This window comes from Eriocheir sinensis, chromosome 11 (assembly GCF_024679095.1).
Source record: "Eriocheir sinensis breed Jianghai 21 chromosome 11, ASM2467909v1, whole genome shotgun sequence".
NCBI classification, from domain to species: Eukaryota; Metazoa; Arthropoda; class Malacostraca; order Decapoda; family Varunidae; genus Eriocheir; species Eriocheir sinensis.
Window position 1 is genome coordinate 23,332,497 of NC_066519.1, and position 21,088 is coordinate 23,353,584.

Below are 21,088 nucleotides of genomic sequence, written 5' to 3' on the forward strand. Positions count from 1 at the left end.
AACAAAGGAAGAATCAGAATTTTTACCATGACTGCCTTTGTCATAATGAAGGTTACCATAAGTGTGAAAATACCAACTTTCACCCTCTCTCATCTATTCACATTACTACTACCCCTCTTTCTCCTTGCACTTCATGAAAGACAAAGTACTAATAAACTAAATTCCTTTCTCATTTTACAAGGCAACACAAATCTGAAGGAGAGTTACACATGAACACACCAACAAACTAAACAATACTTCTGCCTCACCTTGCTGCTAAACACACAAAGAGCTGGAACTTGTCGTCCTTCCCAAGGTGTGAGGACGAGCCGTTGATGCGGGACACAAGGGTCACCAGCTCTGCCATGCTGCCCAGCCCATGGTCCCGCCCATCCCTGGTGATGCCTGTCAGCTGCTCCCGCTCCACCTCCTCCCTCAATAACACCTCAAAGTGCTGCTGGGCCCTCTCTGTTAAAAGAAAGAGGGTTCAGAGGGGAGGGAAAAGGATTGATTTGGAGGAAACTGGAAATAAGGATACTCCTCAAGGTCAAAAAATTCATTAATATATTTTATTATTTCTTAAGACTGGCAGAACTGTTGTTCCTTCATAAAAAAAAATCTACATGTATAAAACACTCACCAAAATAGTCCCAAAGGTAGAGATTCTTCCCAAAAAACCTGGTGGACTTGAAGCCGTACGAGAAGACTTGCTCCAGGCAGCAGACAAGCCCAAAGTCCCCACAGAGGAGGAGGGTGAGACTGCCACGCTCCTTCTCTGGCTTGTAGAAATACTTGACTAGGTTGTTCACGGAATCACCTGAAGGAGGAAGAGGAAATACGTTATTGCTATGAACTCTTATGATACTGCTCTGACAAACACATTGTGGACAACAGATTATCCTCTTGGCCTGATGTGAGATGGATATTTTTGGCTCATTGTAAATTGTGCTACATATATGAATCACAAACTGAGGTCATAAAATCACCTGTACAACTCATTTCTTTCCTAAGCACTCTCTTTAGGCAATAACGAATGATCTTACACAACACATACAAGAGTGAACCCATGAAAATATATGCACTACACTCTAACCAGATGTGCACACACAAATAAAAATGTACACTCCTTACCTGTCCCATAAAACACTATAAATCCTAACCACTACACACACACACACACATACACACACACACACATAAAAAAAAAATCCCTCTTTCCCTGCACAAAACCAATACACCTTAACTCCCTACACATCCACACACAAAAAAATACCATGCCCTAGGCCCCCTATATAAATATACACAAGCCAACCCCTAAATACACACACACACACACACACACACACACACACACACACACACACACACACACACACACACACACACACACTTCTTTTTCTTTTTTGTTTTAGTTTTTGTCCTTGAGCTGCTGCTTTTACTGTAAAAAAAAAAAAAAAAAAAAAAAAAAAAACAACTTACCCAGGTGCTGCTGTATGTCAGGTATGGTCAGTTTGAGGTCTGAGCGGCGAGGACCTGGCATATTTGGCGACCTGCATCTGGGTGGCGTGCGGCAGGACTCCACCAGGTCGTCGGAGGTGATGTGGGAGGGCACCAGCTCGCCCACCAGGATGCGCTCCAGCGACCCATCGTCGATGCCCCGCCCCAGCCACCGCCCACACGGGAATCTGTGGGAGAGAGGGCAGGTGTAACCTTGGTGCTTTGATTGGCTTATGTGTGTGTTACTTCTGCTATTTGGGTTGTGCAAGGAGGGATGCATGTTAGGGTATTAGATGCTTGACTTTTTTGTTTTGATTACCTTTATCTCCATACCCTATTTACCTTTTACCAACTTTCTGCTTAAACAGTATTTTTATTTATTGATTTTAGAATGGGTGGACATGAAGATTTCTACATACTGGTGTTTTGCTTTTTGTCTTTTAGTTGTTTTATTATTATTAATGAATGAAACCATTGTGAAAAACTTGTGGTATTCTCTTCCTACATTTACTAATTATTAGTATTCATTTAAAATTTCAGCATTTTCTCATTCATGTTATCCTTTGACTGTTTTGTTTCAGATGACATCTGAACACACAAATAATGTTACAGATAATGAATGTTCTGATGCTCAGTGATCAACACATGCAGCTACCTGTGGCTGATTTTTGGTATGCAATTACTAATGAAAGTCAACTTAAAACTGAAATGGAAGTAACTCCCACGTGCATAAATAATGAAGGTCTATTAACCTACAGAGTGGACACACACTTACTTCCAGGTGTGGCCGGTGACCTCGTTCCTGACTAGCACATGTTCCACCATCCACTTGGGGGACATGCCGGTGTTGTCGTGGCCGATACGCAGTGTGGTGAGCAGCCCAAGGTTCTTGTGCTGCAAAAGGGAAGAAGAAAGGTGAACATGAATTCTGCTACTAAAGAGCTAAACACCCAAACCAGAGCAAATTAATGAAACATTCTTATCAACACATGAGGTGATTGATAATTTTTTTTTAAAAAAAGACATGAAATCAATTTATTTGAATACACAAATAGCTTCCCATGACAAAATACTCATTGAAATGTTACTTTAAAAGCTGAAAAAAACACAAAAAATAAAAGGTTAAGAGTGGAAGCCAGAGATACAGATCAGAAGTGAATAGAAATGCCTGGGAGAGCCCCATGTCCTGCAATGGAATGATATGAGCCCGTATTTTAAAACGTATTGGTGCTTCGGTTCCCCTGTTTGAAAAGCCTCTCAGAGAAATTGCTGGGATTCCTATGGACTGTTTTGTGATGCTGGTGTTAGTTTTACATGCCTTCTGCATCTTGAACAGGAAAACACTCATGAAAACCCAGTTAATCTCCTCTATGGACTCAGGAAATGGTCATAATGAAGGACTGATGAGTTTAAGAATATGGACCACAGACCCTTGGTGATGACTACAGTCGCTAAAAGGGCAAGGTGGAGATAATGATTTTAACAGTATATTTGATTGCTTTGAAAATGGTGAAAAAAAAGCAGATATTCCTCACTCTCTCAACCTTCAGGCTGAGTGAGTGCAATGATCACAATGACTGCTTATCAACATTACCTGGAAGACCAGCTCCACTTGGTTTCTTGGCACTGGAATCTTGGAGGTCTGGCCGTGGGTGCCGCCCAGACTGACCCAGGCATTGGATGACGTGCTGGCACCGCTCAGCTTCCGGGAGGGGAAGATTACCACTCTGTATGGCACCACTGAAACACACATGGGATTCATATTGACTCAGACTTTCATTTAATCATCTTCAAAACAATTTCAGCCTGTAGACTACCTGCATGTATGAATGACACAAAAGTACAATACTGATTCTAAAATAAAAAGAAGGGTGCTTATCATTATATATATTTAACTATTAAATCTTTATAACTAAGCTGAGATTCCAGAACAGTATACTTCCTGTAAGCATGCAAGGAATATGTAGAGTAAAATAATTCAGGAAAGAGCATTATGTATTCCCTCTTAGTACAAGTAGTTTCCAGATTCCCCGAGACACTCACTGGTGGAGGCGTAAGTGTTGGTGAAGCAGAAGTAATCAACAGCATTGAGGGACAGCAGGTAGGAGAGGAACTGCTCCTTTTCGTCCTCACAGCGGAGGAAGGCGTAGCGCTTGTACAGGTCCTGCAGCAGCTTGCCGTTCCCCAGGAGGGCTGTGAGGTGTTTTGACAGGACCTTCTTCTCCAGGGAAAGCCTCACCCAGGCCCGGGCATACCCTATGTGTGTCTTGATCTCTGTCATGGCCAGCACGTTGCGCATGTCAAAGGTCACAGAGATGGGGAGTGGACGCAGCGTTGGCACCCCAGAGGAGTCCTGTGCCCTAGACCGTCGCTCGCCACTGCGGTCTGTTGGCCAACGCTCCTGAAGAGGCTTTTTACGCAGGCTGTTGGTGTTGCTTGAGGACTTAGTGGGGGAGGCTGGGGCACTCTCAGTCTCCAGGGCCATGGTGGAAAGGTCTGTTGAGGGAGAGGGGAAGGCAAGGACATGTTAACAGGGAGGACAGAAAAGAAACAATCAATGTTGATTTTTTGTGTAGAAAGACATTTTGTATACTGAAATCTGAACATTGGGTCAACTTGTTTGATTTTGACATTTCAGTTCTTAATATCTGACAAGAATTACTTGTTTGCAATGTTAATAGTGGAATTAAAAGTAAATCTATCAATCAGCAAACATGATGTGCCAATTTCTTTCTCTGTAATGAATTTCTTTGCATGTTGCTTTAGCAATTAGTTAGTCTTTAAAGGTCTAGGAAAAGTGGTGTTCTTAAAGTAATTATCAAGTTCAGAATTATATTCTGAAGTATAACAATGAATAAAGTTATATTACATGCTGTTTACTTTTCTTACTTTTCTACTGTGTCAAAATATTTTCTGTGTGCAAACAAACCTTAGCCTTGGGGGATGCTCTGGGCTTCCCAGCGTGTGATAACAAAATTGTTAGAAAAAAGTTCTCCAAAAGAACTATGGAAAATCCCATCATTTCTATAGTACTTATAAAAGTTCACTTTCCTTAAAATTCAATATAAAGGCTTCCTACTACCAAAAATATCAATAAATGGAAAGCAGTTAAAACAAATGAGCTGAAACTCCAACCATACTGAAGCACAATTCTTTCACACAAGCAAACATCACACCAAGCAGTGACTGGGGGTGAGGGTGTGGGGCTGTGTGTGCTGGAGGAGGTAAAGAAATGGACTGATGAACTCTTTATATTACCCTCAGTGTCACTGACTATAAACAGTGCCAAGAGAGTTTGCTTAACTTCTTGTTTATGTTTCTTAGAAGTACTCAAAATTTTCTAGAAATGTAGAGAGGAGAGGTTTTGTCCTGTCACAGTTTAGGCAAAACATAATTGAAGAATGATCAAAAGTACATGAGGAATGGAGCAATATATGTTTCCCTGCTCATTAATAGTGTCTAAAGTGTTCTGGAAGGACTAGACTGATTCCACACCAAGTATTGCTTAGACACAAGGGTAACATTTCTTGTTTATAGCTTTTAACATTAGACAATTTACCTCAGAGCTTGTGTGAGATTTATAATGTTACGTAACTTTTAAAGGGGGGGTAGAGAATATAGCACTGAATATGATTACCTTACATGCTTTTTGCCGAGAGAGAGAGAATGTGGAGGGGTATGAGATGGAAAATATTTGGTTACATGAGTTCTGTATTCAAGGCATATTTCACCCTGATTAAACCCCATTTGGATAGCTCATGATGTCTATGTTAAGAAGGCATCCCACTACTCTGGGGCATCAAGGGGGAGGAAAGGGACAGATGAGAAGGTTATGTGAAACATTAGCATAACCACTTACCAAAATTATTTGCTAACTGTGATGCCAGATACCCAAGACCACTAATGTTACCCGTCCTAATGGATAAGACAATCTCCGACAAGGGTGACAAGCTGCTTATCTTTGGTGAAGGTTTTTGAGGAGCTGAAAAATAATTACAAGCTCTTCTCAGTGCAAATTTGCCACTGTGAGTGAAGGTTATCCTTGTGTTAGTGGAAGTGAGGAGGTGAGCACACAAGGCTGTCTCTGTGCTGGGATCTACAAGCAAAGCAGTGCTGGCCATGGCTTTGCCAGGCAGGCTGAGTGACAGCAATGAACAACCAGCCACCGAGGAAGGCCTTTCTGAACACAAGAAGCAATGCACCACATATTACAGCATTTTGTGGGGCAGATTTACTGGCCAGTCTCCCAAGCTGTGCTACAAAACTTGCTGACTACCTCATGCACTGAAGATTATGGAGTGTGTGAATGTCTTTCTGGTACAACCAGTTTTTCAATGAGAAGTTGGGAATGTTATGATACATAGGGTAAGATATGAGAATACAGGAATTACTGAAACTATGACCTGGGTTATTGCACAGGGTTTTATAATTCTGTGCCAAGTAGTTTGTTTTTTTTTTATTTAATACAACAGCATTTTTACTGTTTGGGAAAGGATCTGACTCCTACATGGAAAGGCTGTCCTGGAGTTAATACATGAACAGAAGGGATGACTAAGAAGCAGTTTGAGACAATGTAGTGTTAGTTTTGGGAAATAGTGAGGGACTGAGGGATTTCTGTCTGGGATTTACATAACTGTGCATCTTCTAGTTTCTACTAGCAGTACATACTCTAGTGCCAAATACACAGGCAGATACAAAAAAGACAGCAAAAACAGAGAATAAAAAGTGTAAGTATATACATCCTAAGAATAAAAATGTGATAAGCCTTAAAAATATATAAATAAATATGCTATGGTATGTGTAAAGATATTACACCTCCGAAAATATTGAAAGCTCTATGTGCTTAATTAATCATTCAAGAATGGAGTGTGCAGTTCACCCATGCGAGAGTTAGTAATGACGTAGGGACATACAATCAATGCGCTTCCTGAGTATACACCAGGCCATTGCTGCGTCACCGGGGGAGAGAGAGGCGGTTAGTTCCCAGCGGCAGAGAAGAAAATTTATCATGATTTAGAGCAGAGAGCGTCCCCAAGGAAGACAGTGTTACATGGGGAGGCTGTGAAGCTTAAACTTATGTAGCTGGTAAGTCCCTAAAGGCAGCAAAAGGAGACAGTAGGGGAGTTTTTGTTACAATCAGTGGGCTGTATACATTAAAGCATTATTCAAAGATTCTATCATGGATCACATTAGCCTATGTTTTACATGAAAGGAAAAAAAAAATGTAGATTATGTACCATAAATCAACTTCTTAAGCCAAGTTCACAAATTTCTGTAGTTAAAAGCCTTAAGCAATGACTACACAGACTGCATTAGTCACCACAGCTTTATCACTTCTGATCTTTGTCTCTGTGAACATGAGGCTCTTAGGGTAAGATTGAACCACAAGACTAGCAAAGATCACAAGAAAATTGAAGTGTGTCCGTGTGTGCGTTCACGGCCTTGGCATCACTGTGTCCCGCTGTGGCAGGCTATAAAGAGATGCTCCCTCCAAGCCAGGCACATGAGGGAGACATAACAGTTGCTTTGAACATCCTCGCTTTGGCTCATCAGCGACACGACAAGAAATGTGAACTGCCATGAGATCATACAAATCTATATATTACATAACTTTACCAGTGAAAATAAACTGTATATTACTTAAGTGTATGATAAGTATTACTTTACAATTATATTAATGTATAGCTCAACTATCCATAGCAAAATTAAATTGAGTCACAAATCTTACACTAATGATTCCCATGTATTACTTACTTTATTCCAAACAATTCACTAGCCTTAGAGAGACTCCACACAGCTAACACCAACATGCAAGGGATCAGTGTTGCCTCCTCTGACACACAATGTAAAGCAATGTTAAACTCACCACTACTGACCACCTCTACCCGACACACTGGACATGGGATGACACACACCAGGCTATAGTGTCCCTACAGCAGAGGTTACCTGCTTCTGGGCAACAAATGGCAAGAGTGACACAGGAGGGGGGATGGTTCTGTTAAAGGAGCCCAAAGTCAAGGGATTTAAACCAACCTGGCAGGAGTTCATGGGTATGAGAATCATCTGCATAAGTCTAACATCACCTAAGAGACCTGTTAAGGCTGTGTGGGTCTATATATTCCCTAAGGAACCTTGTATAAAGATCTGATGAGTCTCCGTGAGCCTTGCCACTGACCTGGGGACAAGAAGTTTGGGTTGTCAGGTTTTGAGGAGTCGTTGCAGTCCTCTAACTCCTGGAAGTTGAGCAAGTGCGACCAAAGCGCAGATTTACCCTGTGGAAGAAACATAAATTATGACTTTTTTTCTAAACTGCAGACTACCAAGACATCTCTGGAACTTAATATGACCTTTGTTTTGGCATCTCAAATTTTTTGGGGGAGCAGCAGTTTTTTTTTTTTGCTATACCATTGATCCTTCTATTATACATTTACACCCACATACACATACACACATACACACTAACAAAATAAACATACCTACACCATATCCTGCACCATATGTATGTACTGCTTGCATAAAAGTCAACCTCATTTCAAAGTCAAGCATCCCTCCAAGGTATTGACATGTTTGAATGTGTAATAAATCTAACCCCACTGAGGAGCTGTATTCATGCCAAGTAAACTCCCTCAACTGGCCTTAAAAACTACAAAAAAAAATAGACTTCCATACAGGCATAAACAGCACATTCCCTCCTTCCATGACAAGACAGAAGGAGTACAAACCTGTTTACTCTGCAGACCATGAGCCCAGACCCTCTCCAGCAGGTCACAGAGGGAGGCGATGAGGGTGTTCTCCTCCACCCCAACCAGACTGCCCTCCCCGTGGCCCAGCTCCACCGCCTCGGACCCCATCTTCTCCACCAGCATTCGTTTTGTGCGGGTTTTGCATTCCTGTAAAATAAAAATATGAATCAGATACAAGGTGAGATGCATATAGTTAAAATGATGGAGGGAAAGGGAGAAGAGAGCAGGAGGGAGAAAATGTGAGAGCAGCAACCGACCTCTCTTCTGGCCACTCCTTCAGTTTGCATTGCTGGGGCAGTGAGTAGTGTGCTATTTTTTTCTTCTTCTTTTTTTTTAACGTTTCAGCCTTTAGCGCTGGTAGGCTTTCTTGAGGGGCCTGGATGGTAGTCGGCCCCAGCCCGTCATGGCGCAGGCAAGTGTTTTTATAGTGGTGCCATCTTTTCCCCCTTGCCCTTGAGCGGTTTCCTTTACCATAAAAAAAGCAGGATAGGGGAGATAAGCAATGAATAAAGTCTAGTGATATGAAGTGATGGGAAGTATGGAGTGACTATGAGCAAGAGATAGAAAAGGTGTCACAAGGAACCACTAAGGACACAATACAATATAAAACCAGGACATAGCAATCCGTGTGTTATTACCTTATCAGGATAGAGAAGGTGAATGATGAACAAAGTCTAGTGATGTGCAGTGTTGGAATTTATGGAATGAATAAGAGCAAGGGATAGAAAACGTGCCACAAGGAAACAACTACGATGCAATACAGTACAGCCCCGGGAAATAGCAATCAGTGTATTCTCAACTTAGCAGGATAGAGGAGGTGAGTGATGAACAAAGTCTAGTAATATGAAGTGATGGAAAGTACAGAACGAATAAGAGCAAAGGATAGAAAAGATGCCACAAGGAACCACTCAAGACACAACACAATAGAGATACAAGGTGAGAAGCATATAATTAGAAGGGTAGAGGGGGAGGGAGAAGAGGAAAACAAGAGAGAGAGGCAGAATATAGCAGAGTGATGGAAACTATGGAAAGAATAAGAGCGAGGAATATAAAAGATACCACAAGGAACCACTCAAGACACAACACAATAGAGATACAAGGTGAGAAGCATATAATTAGAAGGATAGAGGGGGAGGGAGAAGAGGAGAGCAAGAGAGAGAGGCAGAATATAGCAGAGTGATGGAAACTATGGAATAAATAAAAGCAAGGAATATAAAAGATACCACAAGGAAACACTCAAGACGCAACACATCACAGCACCAGGACATAGCCATCAGTGTGTTATCAAATTAGAAGGACAGAGGAGGTGAGCATCAAAGTATAGTAATACGAAGCGATGGAATAAATCAGAGAAACGGATAGAAAAGGTGTCACAATAAAACACTTAAGACATAATATAATACAGCACCAGGACGTAGCCATCAGTGTGTGTTTACCTTTAGAAGCTGCTCCACGAACTTCCAATTGGTCTGGGCCATGTACGCGGGTGACATGTCCGCCAGTTTGGGCTGCAGCTTAGACTTGGCCTCGTGGATCACCTTGTCCCGCTGGTCTCCCGAGAGGCCCGTGTGCTCCAGGTGCCGTTCCTGCCGCTCCCTCCGCCGCCACGCGTGACTGCTGCGCTTCTTGCTTCTGGGCGGAATGTGAAAGCTGTGTTAGGTCCCTTCAGACTAACATGGAAGGTTGGGGCATAACTAGTGCTTCTACTGTGATGGAGGGGCATAATATGAGTCATTGGGTATTAAAGAGAAGAAAAAAGAATAAGAAGATAATAAGAAAAAGAAGACAGGACAACAATGACAACATATGGAAGAGAAAACACCTTGCAAATTGATCTTACTTGTGTGGTTCCTTGTTGAGCGCAATCCTGTCAAGGAGTGGAAAATGGCCGGGGTTGAAGAGGGTGCATGACTCCGCCTGGGGGTCCATGGGCTGGGGCAGGGGGGCTCGGTAGTCAATGTTGGCCAGACGCTTCTCCAGGATCTGCTCGGTCTCCTTGATGGTGGTGCAGGTCTCGTAGGAAGGCGTCCTCACCAGGCTGTCATCGTACCGGTCCCTGTTAGGCATCAGAGCAAAGTGTGAAGGGTGGGCTGATGTTTGGTTATATTTAAACCACTAACTTCTTTTCGTTTAACCCTTAGACGGCAGTGGAACTATACACAGACGGTCCAAAATTTAGTCAAGTCATTTTTTTATGGCAGAAATATAACAACACTTCCAGACGGCGGTAGAATCTACATATAGACGATAGTCAAAACACCTCTTATGCGGCGTAACTGTATGCTATGGTCCTAAGGTCGGCAGTGACTATATAGAGACGATTCATTTTGGGCGAGAGCTACTCTTCAAATACTGCCGCCGTCTAAAGGTTAATGTCCTTATTTTCTCTTATGGGGTTGGACGGATTTAAACTACTAACTGCACTTTTTAGCTAGTAAGAGTTCATCTACTGCTTTTAAGGGTTCAGTGGAATGACTTTTTATTAATATGCAGCTAAAACAATTGTCATATATCAAAGTAATATGAGGAATGCAAATAAAAACCCTGAATGACCTCAAGAAGTGGGATACCCTCTGGCTCAACGCTAAAAGTGTCCGCCATGCAACTTAAGGCCCTGAGTTTGAGTTCCAGGCAGGTTGTTAGGGATGCATTGACCCCAAGTAGATCAATTTCTCATATGCTTTGAACAGTGGCTAAAGTCCCCCACGACACGATTTCAGACTAAAAGTAACATTCCAGCACTAGGAAATCTACAAACCTGAGTAATCTTATGCGGAGATCAAAGATACGCAGGTTGGAGTTGTGCTTGCCCCAGTTGGCCAGGATCTTATGGTCAACAAGTGAGGTGAAGGTCTGGGACTCAATGAAGCGGGAGAGGAAGGGGAGGTGGAGCTCTGGTTGGTCTGAGAGGAAGGTGGCCTTGTCGAAGTTCTGTACACTCTCCCGACAACTTAGCCACTGCTCCATGTCTGTGCCCTGAGGAAGAAAACATGATGTAAAGCTGGAAGATAGAAGACATAAGAGAATAAGAGATAAAGAGGAAAGAATGAGACAGTGGTGTAGTGAAGGGGGAAGGAGATGGTGACAGACAAAGAGACAGAGGTAAAGATATGTATATGAAATAAGAAGGTAAGGATATGAATGCAGGAAGAGTATGCACTTCCTTCCTTTAACCTGGTAGCAGCGACGGGTCAAATTTGTGGCTTTACCGTGTACCAGCGACGGGCCAAATTTTTGCCATAATACAAACCCCCCCACAAAATAGATGATACATAAACTGATCACAAATGCGTTGATATATATTATGAAATGGTTTGCGTGAGTGATAATTTTTTCTCATTTTTCTCGCTTAGAGGGACCTTTTAGAAACATGATCCCAACAGCTACTGGGTTAAGTCTGGAGCCTAATTTTGCCTTATATTCAAGACACTACTATTGCCCTACAACACCATGTACACTGAACTTATAGCTTTTCTTCTAACAGTAAGAGATGCAGCTCAAGGCAAAATAACAAAACATAAAAAAGCCCACTAGACACTGTTCCAACAAAAGAAAAAAGAATGAGAGGCATAAGTAGCCAATTTTGAAAGAGAGGTATCTTTTAATACAACCTTCTTTTATTAGCTGTGTTGCAAAAATCATATTCTGCCCCTACAACCTCTATATCATTGCCACTATTAAGAACACTGCAACCATTACTATTTCAATACCTGCTAGTTCGGTTCATATTCTGTCCCTACAACCTCTATATCATTGCCACTATTAAGAACACTGCAACTATCACCATCACAGTACCTGACAGCTGGGCTCATATTCTGTCCCTACAACCTCTATATCATTGCCACTATTAAGAACACTGCAACTATCACCATCACAGTACCTGACAGCTGGGCTCATATTCTGTCCCTACAACCTCTATATCATTGCCACTATTAAGAACACTGCAACTATCACCATCACAGTACCTGACAGCTGGGCTCATATTCTGTCCCTACAACCTCTATATCATTGCCACTATTAACAACACTGCAACCATCACCATCACAGTACCTGACAGCTGGGCTCATATTCTGTCCCTACAACCTCTATCATTACCACTTATAAGACGGCTGCAACAAATCACCACTCAATACCTGACAGTTGGGTTGGATGACGAAATGGTCGTAGGCACAGAACATGTGGATGAAGCGATTGAGGAACACCTCCCTCACAGCGTTGTTGAATTTGAGCTCATCCATCATCTCGGGGTCACCTTCTCTTCTGATCCTGTCCATTTCCTCGGAGTCAAACACACCTGGAGGAGAGGAGAGGTGTCAAGGAGGTGTTATGGGTTACGGAGATACAGTGAATGGGTAACTATAATGAGAAAAGGTTTAGTGGATGTAATATTATAATGTCTGCATGTTTTAAGTATTATCATTTGAGTATTAGCTTTTGTTTTGTCCATTCATTTATCTGTCTGTCTGTCTGTCTATCTATCTGTCCATCTCTGTCTCTCTGTAGCTTTTTGTTTTGTCTATCCATTTCCTCATCCATTTGTCTGTCTGTTTGTTGATCTGTCTGTTTGTCTGTCTATCTGTACATCTCTGTCTGTCAGCAGCTTTTTGTTTCGTCCATCCACTTTCTCACCCATCTGTATGTCTCTCTGTCTGTCTGTCTGTCCACCTATCTGTCTATCTGTCTGTTCATGTCTGTCTGTACATCTGTTTGTCAGTGTCTACATTTCCCCTTCCTGCCCCTTACCAGCTTTCTTGGCAATGGCAGTGATCTCTTTAAGCTGCGGGGAGAGGTGGAAGGGGTCAAAGTTGTGTATCTTGTTGCTGGAGAGGCCCTGCAGTGGGGAGGGGGAGGAGGAGGTGTTGACGGAGGTGATGGAGGAGTGGGAGCCGCTGATGGAACCCTCGGTGCTGGACACTCCCGAGTCTGAGTCGTGGGACCAGGAGAACTTGCGTCGCCTCCTGTACTTGTATTGACTGTGGTGCTCGTTGAGGTTCCTGGTGCATGGAGATGAAGGGATTTACATAGATTTACATAGATTTACATAGATATTCAGACCCCACAGACCCTACGGTTCAGACTTGGGGCCGTATTACAAGTCGAATCTGAGAAGTTTCGGGTCCCTACAAAGGTTGGTTTAGGGGCCATATTACATGTCCAATCCGAGAAGTTTCAGGTCCTTACAGAGCTATTCATCCCGAACTCTGCATGGATCTGAAACTTCTCGGATTGGATTTGTAGTACAGCCCCTAAACCAACCTTTGTAGGGACCTGAAACTTCTCGGATTCAACTTGTAATATGGCCCTTGGTGGTCTATCCTTAAACCTAGGTGAAATTATATTAAATCAAATGCCACCAAGACTACATTTGTTTTAGTGAATATTAAGTTGAAGGAATTGGAGGTTGAGCTTGTATTTAAATTAATCAACTGTACTGCACTGGACTACTGAAGGTGAGATCTTATTCCATTCTTGCCCGAGAGAGTTCGGTGTGTGAGTTGACATATAAACCTGTGCAATAGATGAATTTTTTGCAGAACAATTTTATGAAGTTGATTTGGAGGATTAAATACATTCCTCAGTCAAACATATCACAGCCTCCAGGGGTCAATGGACTCTCAGTTGAGTATATATGTTACTTTGTCTTGAGATTTAGAGGCTAAGGGAGTAAGGGTTAAGCAAGTTCATGTTGTGTAGAGGTGAAGGAAAGGGAATGTTAGTGGCCTGTGAGTGTGACTTTATGAGATGGAAGAGGAGGAATGTGAGTTTGATTATTAGCTCTTCTCTGGGAAACGGACGTGTGATCATCTAGAGGCTGAGAGTTAGTCAGCATCAAAATAAGGCTTATCCGTGTGTGGTCAAATTCACTGAGCAATACAGCCTCCTTTAAATTACTGTTAAAAGGAAATGAGTTAAAAAAATAATGTATTAAGGTCAGAATTTACTTATATTAATAGAGATTTTTCATTCTTCTCCCCAGATTCAAGCCACCCACAGCAGTAAGCCACTTGAGACGCACCAATAAGTAATCAGGATAAAGGTGAGGCAGGTCCGTGGTCTAGACAAATTGCTCACAGAGACACTCAGACTACTAACACACAGTGAGGTAAAGGGCCACACAGCTGATCAACTTCTTTAGAGTGATGATGAGACAGGGAGCTTAGAGAAACAATACATGTTACTGATTTAACCTCTTGCCTCTTTCTTTCAAAGTCTCAAGACCCATTTTTGCATAAACAGAGAGGTCTGGTTGTTTGGTACCACTTTTTCGTGCTTGGAGTGTCACGTAATATCTAGCTGGTCATCACTGCATGCACTACTTCATGAACTACATCCCCATAAAAGGGTCATAAACCACTTCTAAATCTAGGCTGTCATGGGTGTGCCAACTGATTCATCTGAACAGCAATACACACATCCATTTAGTACTCACACCAGGGTAAATACTATTCCAAAAACAGTTTTACATTCAATTTTTATTCTGATAATTTTTTGTTGTTATCCTGCAGCTCAATAATGCGCAAGAATATAGAAATTAAATTATGTCAAAATGAAGATTTTTCGGAGTGACTTTCTCCCTGATATGACTACCAATTGGAAGGATGGATACAGCTTGAAAAATATACCCTAATAGAAACTCTTTAAAAGAAACTGTTTATTCAACCTAAGCAAAAGTCACATCTCGACACCCACCACGAGAGCTTGGTGGGCATGGTGCCACTCTGGTAGTCAGGCGTCCAGTGCTCTGCCCCGGGGCCCTGGCTGGCTGATTTCCTGGAGGGACACGGGGGGTGGGGGACACGGGGTCAGGGAAACTGTATATCTAGGGTGGAGGAAAACTTCCCCAAAAGAGGGCATGCTCTCTTTGACCCTACTGTGAATCACGACACCCCTGATGTACTACCAATGATCTAGTTACTATCAAAAAGCTTTCAAAAGCCTTGATTTATCCTTATCTGCTACTGTTTCTATTATATATGTAGTTATCCCTAATATACGTAGACTATCTTAAGTTGCCAGTTTCTTCTAAGTTATCTTTTCTATATTAACACCTCAGAGGAATCTTTTAACATGCACATACTTGAATTTACACTTAGCACCTCCGTGGTGCAGTGGATAGCATGCCCAGTTACAAAGTAGTGGGCTTGGGTTCGAATCCCAGCCTAGGCAGTTGGTGTGCAGCCCACCCAGCTGTTTAGCTTCCCTTCTGGGCTGGTGCCTAAATGGGTACCTGGGAAACTGTGGTGACCCAGATGTCACACCTTCCCTGTGTCCTGGGGTAGAGGGTTCTTACCCACTAGAAGCTCATAGGCCAATGCGATGGAGATGAGCACTGAGGCCATGCACAGCTTTAGTGTATGCCCCCAACTTTACCTTACCAAATACCAATAATATAAAAAACGAGAATCCACTGTCATAAATCTCACAACACAGCAGGTGAGGCAAGGGGTTAAGAGGAAAACATAGATTAATACTTTTTACATCTCACTAATCACTTCTATGTTACCCACAATGGCAATACACAGTGTTCTTCCCAGTGCATGCAATATCAAAAGTTCATGCACTCACTGTGGGAACTCTAAAACCAGCCCATACAGAGGTTCATGCACTCCCACCAAGCCTCACCTGTCAAGCTTCCCCATTGGCACCTCCCACTTGTTGAGGAGCTGATTGAGTTCCTGTATAAAGTCTGCTCGGTGTGGAAACTGTGGAAGGTCCTCTGGCACCTCCACTGTCCCCTCATCAACATCCACCAAGCAGAGGTTTGCCTGAGAGGGAAAATGTCCATACAAAGAACTGGTAACAGATAGGCAACAAAAGTAACTAAATGTCACCCTAAGTACTGCAAAAGTCAGGGCAGACAGAGAACTAAATGAATAGATAAAATGAGAATCCTTGTCAGGGGAAAATGGAGTACACTAACATCAGACTGAGAGGAGCAAGAACCACAATGAAAAGAACTGGTGATGAAGATGGAAAACAAGAAGGAGAGAGATATCCAGTGACCAGCGCTTCCACCACACCATCACCAACACAAAGGGAGACTAGAGTAAGGGTTAGGGACAAGTTCAAGCAAGTGCAGATCTTCCCTGACCTTGGTAAGCTTATGCTGGTCAGACCTCTTCTACTGGTATCTTTACAATGCTAAATGGGAATCCAACAAGGAAAGGCACAAATAACAGAATGAAAAAGAGAGGAGCTAAATACACAAAAAGGAGACAAAGTGGGAGGGCAGACTCACTTCACTGGGGATCTGTATCAAGTCCAAGGAGTCACCATCATATTTATATCAGGAAGGAAAGGAAAGGATTTAAGAATACAAGGAGACAAAGTGGGAGGGCAGACTCACTTCATCGGGGATCTGAATCAAGTCCAAGGAGTCACAATCATATTTATATCAGGAAGGAAAGGCACAAGAAACAGATTGAAGAGAGGATTTAAGAATACAAGGAGACAAAGTGGGAGGGCAGACTCACTTCACTGGGTATCTGTATCAAGTCCAAGGAGTCACAATCATATTTATATCAGGAAGGAAAGGAAAGGATCTAAGAATACAAGGAGACAAAGTGGGAGGGCAGACTCACTTCATTGGGGATCTGTATCAAGTCCCTGGAGTCATGTGAGCACTGAAGACCCATGATGAAAGGCACTGGGGCATCCAGGAAGTGGTGGAGGGAGGACGGCAGGATGGGTACATACACGTGTTGCCACACAAAGGGGAAGATGAGGGTGCAGATGCTCTCAGCCACCATCATCAGCTTGTAGTAGTCTGTGGCAGGGGAGGACAGTTAATGGCCCTTCTTGGGAACTGATCAGAATGCTAATGACAAGGGGAAGCAACAACTGACAGACATTTTAAAAGCACAAAATTATTTACACACATCGGAGAAGACAAAACCTGTACACTTAATAAGCTTTCTTTAAAACACAACACTACTTTCAGGGGTCTGTGGCATGCAAGGATGATGGACAACACTAAATTTTATGGACAATTATTAGAGAGAGTTCATACTACTATTGATTTCTATCCATTGTGAAAACAGTACATTACACACTTCTTTTATTAATTTACATCATGACAAAGATCTGCAGCTTGGAATGAATTAAAAATACTAACCACACATTGCTATATTGAGGTAGTAAAGAGAATATATGAATGCATGTCTTCCTCTCCATCCTAAGGAGCAGGACTTTCCATCCTAAGCTCCAAAGGACAACACTGAGTAACTCACCGCTTGAGACTAGAATGACTTGGTTCTCCAGCAGCACACACGTCAGCAGCTGCACCACACTCTCCACGCCCAGGCTCTGGAAAAACTCCCTCAGCGAGTACTGCAGGAGGAAGGACAGAGAAGAAAGTTGGAAATTAACAATGGAGTAAGTTCATTTGAAAAGTGGGTATCAAAAGAAAAGAGGGTAACTTCTAAGAGACATTAGAAAAGAGAAAAAAAGAGAAAAGACACTTATCCATTAACGAGAGCATAAGTTAACCTTGTCTCAGTCAACAAAGAAACATTTTTTAGTTTTATTTCTGTCAATCTTCTCTTTCTTCTATCTCTTTCTTCAGACACCATTCATAGGACACATACAGATCACAGTATTTCAAACACTTAATCTTCCAAAACCCACAAATTCATGGTTCACGTCAAACAGTTTTCTTCACACTTATTTTTACATGACCATAATATCACCTCCAACAAACAAACATCCTGCCTCATCTCACAAACATCCACGCTTCACCAGAGTTTTCCTTGTATCCACCTTTGTAGTGCAGCGACTATGCCTGATGAACGAGCCTCCCATAACCCACTCGGCCAAAGAGGTAGTACCCCCCTGGCTAAGTGGGTTATGGGAGGCTCGTTCATCAGGCATAGTCGCCGCACTACACCTTTACTCACAGGACATGGACATCACCCCAACAAATAAATATCGCACACATCGATGCCTTACCTAATATTTTTTGTGTTCACCTTTACTCCCAAGAATGGACATCACCCCCGACAAAATACACAGCCTGCCAAGAACCACACACCTCACTGTCCACACATCCCCTCAGTTTTCCTTATATCCACCTATACTTGCAACCATAAACTTCAACACTCCGAAACACATCAAAACCTACACACCCACCTTGTACCCATCTATATATACGAGCACTCCCATCATCTCCATGAAATACCTATCATGCCACATCCCACACATTTCCACAGTTCACCACAGTTTTTCTTGTATCCAGTATTACAGACATAAACTTCAACCCAAACAGATACATATCCTTCCAAGAAACACACACTTTTCCTTGTATTCACCTTTACCCTCGCCCATGGACATCAGCCTCTCAAAATACGTATCACCTATAGTACCCATTTTTATTTATGAGCATAGCCATCAACCCCAATGGTACCTAGCATGGTACCAAGCATGTCTGGCAGTAACCTTTCCACACACACACCCAGCTCACCTCAAACAGGGGCAACTCATGGCTGGTGGGGCGCTGGCAGATGTGGGTCTTGCCAACAGAGGAGAAGGCAACGCAGCGGCCTGGTGGTGGCGCTGGAACCTCGTAAAGTAGGTTGTAAACGTGGGACTCCAGGCTCACCGCACTGCTCTCACACTGTATGAAGAACCTGTGGGTGCGTGGACAAGGACTTCAGGTTAGGTGTGAGAATATGGGAAATCTGAGATGTGAGGGAGCATTATAAGAGTGATGAGTAAATGCATAATAATGAGCTAATGAAGGAGTACCTAGCATGGTTGGGTAGGGTATTGATGAAGCTGAATACTAGAAAACTTACTTTACAAGCAATGCTACGAGAAGGAAGCTATCTTTAAGTAACAGCGGCTAAATAACCCATTCCTTTTCTTAGTAGCAAAAAGAAGTTACTGCCCTATACCAATATAAGACAGAGGTGACAAGAAAATATATCCCTTCTACCAATAGATAACATGGGGAGCTACACACACAAGAAAGGTACCAATAGCTGAAAAACCTTATTCCTAAATACTGTATAAAAAAGACTGAAGAAGGCAATAATATACTACTTGAATTGGAGGAGGGAGTGTCTGGATAGAGAAGGAGGGAGTGTCTGGATAGAGAAGGAGGGAGTGTCTGGATAGAGAAGGAGGGAGTGTCTGGATAGAGAAGGAGGGAGTGTCTGGATAGAGAAAGTTGGAGGCTCTTCTGCCATGGCCATCCCCTGGTGGGAGCTCCTAGGAGCAGGCGTCAATGAAATGATGATAATGATTGAATTGGTTTGGACACATGATGAGAATGGGGGAGAATGAATTCATAAAGAGAGTGTATGAGGGAAGGATAGAGGGAGGGGGTGTCAGGGGAAGACCACCTATGAAGTGGATCAATAGGGTGAGTGAGTATTGGAGCAAGAGAGTTAGAAGTAGCAGGATTGAATGTGCCGAGAGGGAGTGCCAGAACAGGGAGAGATGGAGACACTTCTGCCGCGGTCACCACCTGGTGGGAAGTTCTCGCGAGAGAGGACGGCGTCAGAGATAAATAGATAGATTGAAATAAAGAGGAGAAAGGGATGAAGTCTTATACTGTACTAAGGAGCTTCATAAACCCTGAACCAGCTGTACTATTTTTTTACAGTAAAGGAGGCAATTCAAAGGCACACACACACACACACACACACACACACACACACACACACACACACACGACACTTCATCTGAAATTGACCCTCTGTTATTAATTTCTCATTCTATTTTCTTTACAGGAGCAGCACATAGCAGGCTTTTTTTTTATTTTCACGCATGAGCTGCTTCCTCTACTGTAAAAAAACAATGTATAAATAAAAATAAAGTACAATAAAGCAAACTCTTACAACACAAGGAAGCATACAAAAACACCACCACCTCAATTTTTTCCCCCACCTGTACAGTTCCGTGAGAAACTTTCTGCCGGCGTAGACATAAGGATGCTGGCCGACCAAGGCGATGCACTTGGTCACGTACAGCTGGTCTTTGGTGATGTCATAGAAGTGGAGCGCCGCCGGGGACTTGGGCGAAGAGAGACGGAACTGCCGGGGTAGTGAGCGAGTGTCCCGGGTGTTGGTGGGGGTGCCTGAGGTGCCCTTGGCGTGACTACTCGACATCTCAGTGAGGTATACTGACTGTGGGGTGAGGAGGGGGGAGGGTGAGTGGGTAGGTTGAGGGTGAGTTATGGTAGATGAGTGTGGATGAGTATTGGATGTATGTGTATGTTTGCGTGAGTAAGAGGAGGCAGAGTGAGAGTTACATTGTAAATAAAACACCGCCAACATGCTGCCCATAAAAGGAAAGCAGATAAAATGATCCAAAAAAATCAAATATATATCAAAGTTAGGTACACTTAAAACTCCAATTGGAACCAAACACACACACACACACACACACACACACACACACACACACACACACAAAACCTCCCGCCAAACACACATACACAAACAGCCACCCACACCCACACTCACATCCAGTTCTTTACCTGCATAGCTGTATAGATCTGCTTTGAGTTTGAGTTCGAGTTTAAGTTAGATAGCACTTAAAACTAATTGGAGCCACAAACACACAACCTTCCCTTCTCCTCCCCACAAACACCCACACCCACACAGTCCTCACCTGCAGCGTGTGCATGGCCGTACAGATCTGCTTCGAGTTCACCTCCTCGTAGAAGACATAGGCGAACCCGTGGGCCCTCGAACCATCCTCCTTGGTGACCAGGAATGGATGGAATCGAGGCTCCAGCATGTGCTTCTGTGTGCGGAACTGTAGACCACGCGGGAGGCATAGCTGGGGGGAGAAAGAGGTGGTGTTAGGAGGTAAAGGTATTGTGATGGAGCTTAAGTTGTAAAAAGTATATATGTACATGACAG

General features: G+C 42.9%; 1 protein-coding gene across 5 annotated transcripts in view; it reads right to left on the bottom strand.

Annotated features, from left to right (window-relative positions):
- Nucleotides 1–21,088, bottom strand: part of LOC126997065 (DENN domain-containing protein 5A-like) — a 62,323-nt gene that overhangs the window by 3,463 nt on the left and 37,772 nt on the right. Inside the window, exons 3-23 of one of the 5 annotated variants that reach the window (XM_050858108.1) lie at nucleotides 20,835–21,005; nucleotides 20,109–20,347; nucleotides 18,679–18,844; nucleotides 17,450–17,549; nucleotides 16,802–16,986; nucleotides 15,843–15,985; nucleotides 14,910–14,990; nucleotides 12,963–13,213; nucleotides 12,353–12,513; nucleotides 10,978–11,195; nucleotides 10,060–10,275; nucleotides 9,656–9,851; nucleotides 8,199–8,366; nucleotides 7,652–7,748; nucleotides 6,390–6,425; nucleotides 3,520–3,972; nucleotides 3,071–3,216; nucleotides 2,252–2,370; nucleotides 1,459–1,664; nucleotides 620–796; nucleotides 249–447 (exon numbers count right to left, since the gene is read on the bottom strand). In XM_050858108.1, coding sequence (XP_050714065.1) covers nucleotides 249–447; nucleotides 620–796; nucleotides 1,459–1,664; nucleotides 2,252–2,370; nucleotides 3,071–3,216; nucleotides 3,520–3,972; nucleotides 6,390–6,425; nucleotides 7,652–7,748; nucleotides 8,199–8,366; nucleotides 9,656–9,851; nucleotides 10,060–10,275; nucleotides 10,978–11,195; nucleotides 12,353–12,513; nucleotides 12,963–13,213; nucleotides 14,910–14,990; nucleotides 15,843–15,985; nucleotides 16,802–16,986; nucleotides 17,450–17,549; nucleotides 18,679–18,844; nucleotides 20,109–20,347; nucleotides 20,835–21,005 — 3,728 coding nt within the window. Of the gene's footprint in view, nucleotides 1–248; nucleotides 448–619; nucleotides 797–1,458; nucleotides 1,665–2,251; nucleotides 2,371–3,070; nucleotides 3,217–3,519; nucleotides 3,973–5,335; nucleotides 5,459–6,389; nucleotides 6,426–7,651; nucleotides 7,749–8,198; nucleotides 8,367–9,655; nucleotides 9,852–10,059; nucleotides 10,276–10,977; nucleotides 11,196–12,352; nucleotides 12,514–12,962; nucleotides 13,214–14,909; nucleotides 14,991–15,842; nucleotides 15,986–16,801; nucleotides 16,987–17,449; nucleotides 17,550–18,678; nucleotides 18,845–20,108; nucleotides 20,348–20,834; nucleotides 21,006–21,088 lie in introns of all 5 variants that reach the window. The other 4 variants (XM_050858105.1, XM_050858106.1, XM_050858109.1 and 1 more) reach the window with 4 other exon arrangements.